The sequence below is a fragment of the Anneissia japonica genome, unplaced genomic scaffold (assembly GCF_011630105.1).
Source record: "Anneissia japonica isolate Jap-2015-1 unplaced genomic scaffold, ASM1163010v1 scaffold4476_len93949_cov137, whole genome shotgun sequence".
In the NCBI taxonomy this organism is placed as follows: domain Eukaryota; kingdom Metazoa; phylum Echinodermata; class Crinoidea; order Comatulida; family Comatulidae; genus Anneissia; species Anneissia japonica.
The window spans coordinates 34,913-42,587 of record NW_022735444.1 but is presented as its reverse complement, the minus strand read 5'-3'; the positions used below and the strand labels follow the sequence as shown (position 1 = coordinate 42,587).

Below are 7,675 nucleotides of genomic sequence, written 5' to 3'. Positions count from 1 at the left end.
TCAGGCAAACACCCTTTTTCTACTCTAATAAGCTGTACGATTTTCTTTACAATATACAGTAATGCATTATACCATTGTGAAAAATGTTTTTGAATGAAGGCTCCTTTTTATTTGTACAAGGTTAGAGCACATATGCTTATATCTATAAACATAAATTACCTACTAAATTAAAGATTATCTGTCATTACTACGTAACAAATTGTCAAGTTTTATCTGTAAATGAACCACTACACTACAATGCACAGAACAACAATAACAACTGAAGTTTATAATTTCCCATTAATTGAAAAAAAACCAATCTAAAAAACAAGTTTGATAAATGAATGAAATTTTAAAACATATATTTCAATTTTAATACCCCAAATATTAAGATCAACTTAATTGCACTGATGCAGCACAAGATGCTAAAACTTCAAAATTAAAAATTATCATCTTAAATAAATAACACATTTTAAAGAATAATCCCTTCATTCAAAATTAACTAGCTTAATTTTACTACATCACTTGATTGGCTTGTAAGAATGAGGAACTAACCAATCAAAAACTGTTTACCAGAATTCAAAATTTTACAAAGGTATGTAGTGCTATGCTAACATATGCTAAAGCTTAAATTGGCATAAACTATTTTACATTTTACTTTAACATCAGTGGCAACACACAAGAAAGCGCACAGTCAATCAACCAAAAACTTACTAGAAGGAAAATACAATTTTGAGTTGAAAATTAAACTGAAGAAATTAAAAAATATTACATATGTACACATGATCGCCGGCAAATTTTGGCAATGCTGATTGGTCGGTCAAATCATGAGGCCTTCCTGATTGTGTTGGGGACAGCTACGCAGCACAACCATCGCAAGGAAAACAATGTAGCGAATTTATGAAAACCACTGTCCACACTATCAAATTTTCTTTGACAAAAAACTGTTGTATGTCCATATAAAGTCATGATATGTCCATATATAGTCATGATGTGCCCATATATAGTCATGATGTGCCCATATATAGTCATGATGTGCCCATATATAGTCATGATGTGCTCATATATATTCATGATGTGCCCATATATAGTCATGATATGTCTACATATGGTCATGATGCAATGTTACTTTGCTCTCCAAAGCATGTGTCCTCAAAATATTCTTGGCCATCCTACATTTTCTTGCCTTTGGCATGACAATGCACTTTTTATCGATAGAACAAACCTGAGCTACTAGAATGTCTAATAATAAAACTTGTGCCAAATTCTGTGAACAGCAAGGCCACAGAAAATTGTATCGGAATGTCAAAGACGCGCAACAGTCCCAATGAAAGCATATAATCAGGGATAATGTCATGAAATTTGATTATTATACAAAAATGCTGATAAACATTCTGTTTAAAAAAAACCCACGAATATTTAAATTCTGTACTGAATTTAAATATAAATTAAATGAAAGCACTGAGTGAATGATTTAATTAAATATCTCTGGATCAAATAGCCAGAATGTGTTTATTGTCTATTTTTATAATTCATTTTCTCAGGATGTTGACATAATATTTTCTCTCTGTTATTATGTCTGTAATCGTTTGAAATAGGCATTAAATTACATGAAACGTCTGAGCTTTTGGACTGGCCCCTAACCATGGGCTCTGCCCCTACATCTTACTGGATACCCCACCCCGCTTTTTGGTTCCTGGGAATCAGGGCCACTTTCTGTGGCTCTTATTTTAGTTTATATTTTTATTTTTCCTGGTAATAAGGCTTAAGTTCTTTAATGATATCTTCTCTTTCAAGACTGGTTAAGGCATCAATAATCTTTGCAAGATGATTTACTTTAGCTTCCTGTCTACTCCGCCACTTTACCAACATTTCAATACAGGCGTCAACCATTGGTGGTGAAAAGTCAGTTGCAATTTGATTTATTTCAGAGCGTTTCATATTAAGGTATATGCCCAAATCTTTCCAATCATTGTCAAGTCTTTTAGCAATGAACTGAAGGTCAGTATCAGTCAAACAACCTGAGACAGAAAAAAAAACTGTTAATATTTAATAACAGTACTGTATAAGTTACAGGTATTATTTCCAACTATATTTTTTGTACCTCTGCCAAAGGAGATAAAGTTTTCTTAAAATCAAATTCACAGCACAAGGCTGAAATGTAATGATATGTACATTTATAGAAAAAATTACATTAAAATAGAACAAATTAAAATTTAAAAAACTTGTATTACTGTACAATTATCACAATGATTACAACTAAATAATTAAAATTACCAAAATTTTCAGGTCGCTGTTAGCAAGATTATGCAAAAACTAATGAATGAATCATTATAAACTTTTATAGTGGAATGGTACATGATAGTCAAAGTGATTATTAAATTTTGTGAAGAAAAGGTCAAAAGACAAGGTCAAGGTCACAGAAATTCAATTTTTTTTGTGGCATAAAAGAAAATAATTGAATGCTCTGTAGGAATATTGTTCGGTATACAAGCACAGGGTGGAAAATTATTGAATTGTCATCATACACGGTCTGTTGTTATTCTTTATTTTTTTATTTTATTCAGGTATAAGAACATAAAAAAGAGTCAGCGGTACAAGACTGAAACGATTGAATTTACAATAAAGAAACAAAATATACAAACGACACAAAAACACAAATATTATCTAAAAAAAAAAAACAATAACAAATTCACAATTCAATTACAATTAAATTTTAAAAAATAGAAATATACAATATCAAATTTTATAAAAATAGGATATAAAAAATATATATACCAATAAGAATTAAGAAATGGGGATCATATGTACAAAATTATCAATTCAAATACATTAATTACTAATTATTTTTATAAAAATGATTATTTACAAAATTATATTCAGGCATGGAGCGAGGAACGCACTGTATGAAGTAACAGCTCTAATAATTACTGTTATAAAACAATAACAAAAACAAAACACTTTTATTGAAATACCAATATTAATGTTACTGTATTAATATCACCATCTCTATCATATTGTATGCTAATTCCAAGAGCAATTATGAATTACTGACCATCGTGTTCCTGTTTAGTATGGTGTAATCTTCCACAAGGATGATCTGTACTTGCTTCCACATGGGATGATTGATCCTCTGATGTTTGTGAGCCAAAGACCTTGTTAGCAAGCTCTGTGAGTCCCTGATCCTTCAAAGCATTGCACATTATCTCAACTTGGTTTGTCTCATAGTTCTGTTGTTTTCTCCATTCTGTCAGCATTTCCATTATGCAGTCAAACAATCGTCTGTTATCACTCCATATTTGTTGAATCTTGTTCCAACTGAGACCCAGCCTGAGTCCCAGTTGTTTCCATTCAAGTCCCATGCCTTCGGCAATAGCAGACAGGTGCATATCATCCACATAACCTAGATTTCCATCTGAAGCAAAAATAAGAGTATGCCTGGTAAAATGAAAATAATGAGACAGATTTACTCAGGGTATGTTCACACATACGGCGAAAGAATGGCCTAACTTACGCCAACGTAAGATAATCCACAGATTAAAATTCCAAAGTGTTCACACAAACAGCGTTTGCTATATTAACACTGGCGTTGAACTAGTAGATAGGCCTATGGGGGAATAGTTTTCAGTTTTAAATAATGTACGAGTTCTCATTGTAGTAAAATATTTACAATACATCATCAAAACTTTTAAATCTGTGAATTGTTCGAAGTGAACTGATATGATTATTGTATTTTAAATGAATAATTTGACTTCTGATTTTTAAGCTAGCATTGTGGAACGATTGTTGGTGTTGCACATTTTAATAGAGTCTAAATAGGTTAAAATATCTTATAAAACGCAATCAACAAATCATATATATTGTAAACTAAAAAAGTGCAATAGAAAAAGAACCCCATTACTAAAATATAGTCGAACAACTCCATTTACTAAATAGCAGAAGTTTGTCTAACCCACTGCCACATTCAGCATTTGACATTCTTTCTGTCTTCGATATTCCTGAATTGGTGGTGTACAAAGACTTGACACGCTTTTCCAATAGTATCGTGGGAGTCTACTCGGCCTACCGTTACTAGGCATCCTGCAGTACTGGATGGTAAATGGTCAAATTTCCAGGACATACAAGGGCAATCATAAATTTCCAGGACCAGCTTTCCAGTACTGGAAAATGCTCATTTGTTTTTCAGGACATTCAAGGAATTTAAGGACGTGTACGAACCCTGATAACATATAAAACACTAACCTGGTGGTGCTGTTTCAGTAACACTGGAACCTTCTAATTGCATTGGAGAATCTACAACAAATAAATTGTTAAAACAATAAATAAAAAATCAAATTATTAAAACTGACTGCTGTCTATCACCATCAAATATTGGATCAGGATCAAAACAGTTTATATAAATCAATGGTGTATTTATACTATATCACAGGTGGGCATGGGTCATATGCTGCTTACGATTTTCTTGCTGCCCTCGAATATATATTAAAAAGCTATGTGTGCAGCCAACCCTCTTTGGCTAAAATACCCTGGGTTGGAATGGACCGATAACAATAACCTAAAAAGTAATAATAAAATGGAACCCCTCTGGAAATAAATCTGTGTTAGGATTTTAAGGGTTATCAATGAAATTATAACTTTATGATATCAAATAAAATCAAATCAAAACTAAGCATAAAGGTAAAGTACTAGTAGTAAATGAATGTAAATTCACTTTGGCCCTCTGACGATTTTTATGTTCATCTCTTATTACTGGATAATGCTTTCCCCTCTTTGCTTTCCACTGATGAGTACCAATCCAGATACAGATTCAGTAATGAAACAATGATTTGTTTCATTACTTTGAGAATTTGAAAATGTAAATTATAAATTATTATTAAAAGAAAAATATAAAAAAAATGTAATTAAAATATGTTTTAACCCTCTCAATAATTGTATGGTACAGCGGCTCATCAGAGAAAATAAAAAAGATCTAGACCATGTAGTCAAGATCGCCTCTTGTATTAACTGTATTGACCAGCGTTCAGTCAACAAGATCTAGCAAGACAGACTTTTAGACGTCAGTACTTTCATTTCTTTCTTCAGAAACTCTAACACCTTAAATGAAGATTTTTAATACAAAATAAAAATTAAAGTTGAAAACATTACAAAAATATAAGAAAATGAATCATACTATATTAGAGAAGCACCACCAAAAAATGATTTATGATTTCAAATTTGAATTGTTAGATTTTATATGATTTAATTGATTTCATGATGCTCAATGAAACAATGATGCAATAGTGCTGTTGCTTTTGCCATCAGAATTATTGCTATTTATATTGTCATCAATATTATAGTCATTACCATTCTCTTTGGCCAATTTTCTTCCATTATTATCAAAATTATTTTATTTTTAAAAGTTCAATAATTTTTCATTATGCTATTATAAGAATTCATCTTTTTATTGGTTTCATGTTTCATATGGATGTCTTTTTCAAACTTATTCTTCATTTTGTCAGTATATTTCTTTTATTTTTTCTGTGTATTTTAAATTTGTTTGCTGAGGATCTCTAAATATTAGCTTTCCATTAATGGTGGGCTGCACAGGCTATCCTCATTAAATAAAGTCCCAACAAATATATAAATAAACAAGAAAACAGACAATACATTATCTGTCATTAAATAAAGTTCCAACAAAATATATAAATAAACAAGAAAACAGACAATACACTACTAGCTGTCCAGATCACAAAAAAGTATATCTGTATATTAAATATTTGGATTGCACTTGTACTATGTTCATCCAAGCACAGTAGAAAATATATTACTCATACACTCTACCTAGATAAATCTACTTATGATTATCTCCAGGTAATATCACTAATAATGAACATCACCATTGCTGTGTGTAGTTTTACAGCTGCTATTTCAATTGCAAGATTTCAAATATCAAACTAGATTACCTGCATACAGACTCTAGGACTGGGTTCACCTGTTGGTGTCTTGGTACCATCCTCCTGAATGATAGGCACCCGTAATATTTCCAGCTAAAATACAAACAATAAATCAATCAATAATTCCATGCATGCCCAAAATATATCAATACATTAAGTGAACAATCAAATCCTTTTTTTTAAATTTTATCCTAATTAAACTGCAAGCTACTTGCCACTTTTTTTTTGTGTAAATCATGGATCCAACAAAAACAGTTTGGTTGGGGCATGCAAAATGTGAAAACACTGAGCAGGGGAAGGGAGTTGGGGATGGTGTTGAAATTTTGTCTATAAATGCTTGACAATGGTACATGGAATCTGAATTTAAAAATAGCTGTTTTGGCGTACCATGGGCTCTTTCTCCTCTAATTTTACTTTCTTTTTTTTTTTTTTTTTGGTTGGTGGGAGGGACATGTCACCTGGATCTGTCCTGTATTACCCTCCTAACACTACTTTTGTTAGAATTAAGCAAGGAGCATTATCCCTTATTCACCTATCTCTCAGCTGTTACTGTAACAAATTTTTTCTATTCATAACAATAACAACAATTAAAAAAACCATACAAGTGTGTGACATTCAAATAACTCTTAGAAAGATACTTTTACCTTTATCACTCTTGTCTTGATTTTGATTTTCACTTCATTGCCTATCACTCCAATGGTTAGTAACTAAATGACATCTCTTAACATCTTACCTTCAATGAGGGCTTGTTATTAATGACTACTGGTCCTAAGCTGAGAGTGTGTTCAAGTCCTAGGCTGATTTCTGCATAGTTGCTAAATAATTGCAGCATGGCTGTGTAGCCCATGTCTTGTACCATTCCAATCAAGCTCACAACCAGAGGATGGAAGACACTATCAGGGATGAAATCCTCGGAGACCATATAGATAGATACCATCTGAGCTGTATCATGTTCAATAGACACATTGTCTTTGCTCCGTTTCAATCGACAGGGAACAAAAAACGAGCGATGTTTGCTTTCCTGATTCTTGTGAAAAAAACAAATGAATTAAATAAAAAGATAGAAAATACCAGAAAAATGTACATCTTACATTAAACACGTTATATTTTCATTGCGGATTTTTTGGGCTCAGTACGGACTCCAAAAGTATGCATTTTCTTTTAGTTTTATAGCGTATGCGGATTTTATAAGTCCGCAATGACGATATAACGTGTTATTACCAGTTTTTTAAATAATCAAATGTTCTGCAATCCAAATGGCATGCGAGGTAGAGTAAGATTAACATTCTTAAAATAATTTAAACTCTCTTTTTTTTAAATAATTTGCTGAATTTCATTTTACAATGAAAAGATGGAATAAGTCACCATTTATGTCTGCATTTCTTTGCCTTTTAAAAAAATCTATATTAATTTATTTTTTAATAGATTCGTATTAGGATTGATTGCACTGTATATTAAGTTAGTTAAGGGGCAGGTCAACTTATCATTAACTACTGTAGCTGAATGGCTAGTGACTATCTGAACTCTCCAAGTATTTGCCAACAGAAAAAACACAAAAGAAAAAAGGTAATACCTTGACTTTCTCACAGAGCAGTCCAAACTGCTTCATTAACTCCAAGAAGACCTCAAAGCTAGATTCATCTTTGCTAATCTCATCTCTCCAAAGATGTCTGACTAACTCTTCCTCCAGTATACCTTCATTATCAAGTTTATTCCACAACTTGATCATTGAAGCCCACTGAAAATAATGATAATTTTAAACA

The 7,675-nt window shown here is 31.7% G+C and overlaps 1 protein-coding gene across 1 annotated transcript; it reads right to left on the bottom strand.

The window, feature by feature from the left end:
* Nucleotides 1-1,440: 1,440 nt before the first annotated feature.
* LOC117116620 lies at nt 1,441-7,655 on the bottom strand. Its single transcript, XM_033260697.1, has 7 exons — nt 7,486-7,655; nt 6,646-6,939; nt 5,922-6,005; nt 5,028-5,073; nt 4,222-4,272; nt 3,035-3,394; nt 1,441-2,000 (listed from the first exon to the last, which is right to left on the bottom strand). Exons 1-7 carry the CDS (start codon nt 7,639-7,641, stop codon nt 1,723-1,725), a joined length of 1,269 nt encoding a protein of 422 aa, XP_033116588.1. The 5' UTR covers nt 7,642-7,655; the 3' UTR covers nt 1,441-1,722.
* Nucleotides 7,656-7,675: the final 20 nt, after the last annotated feature.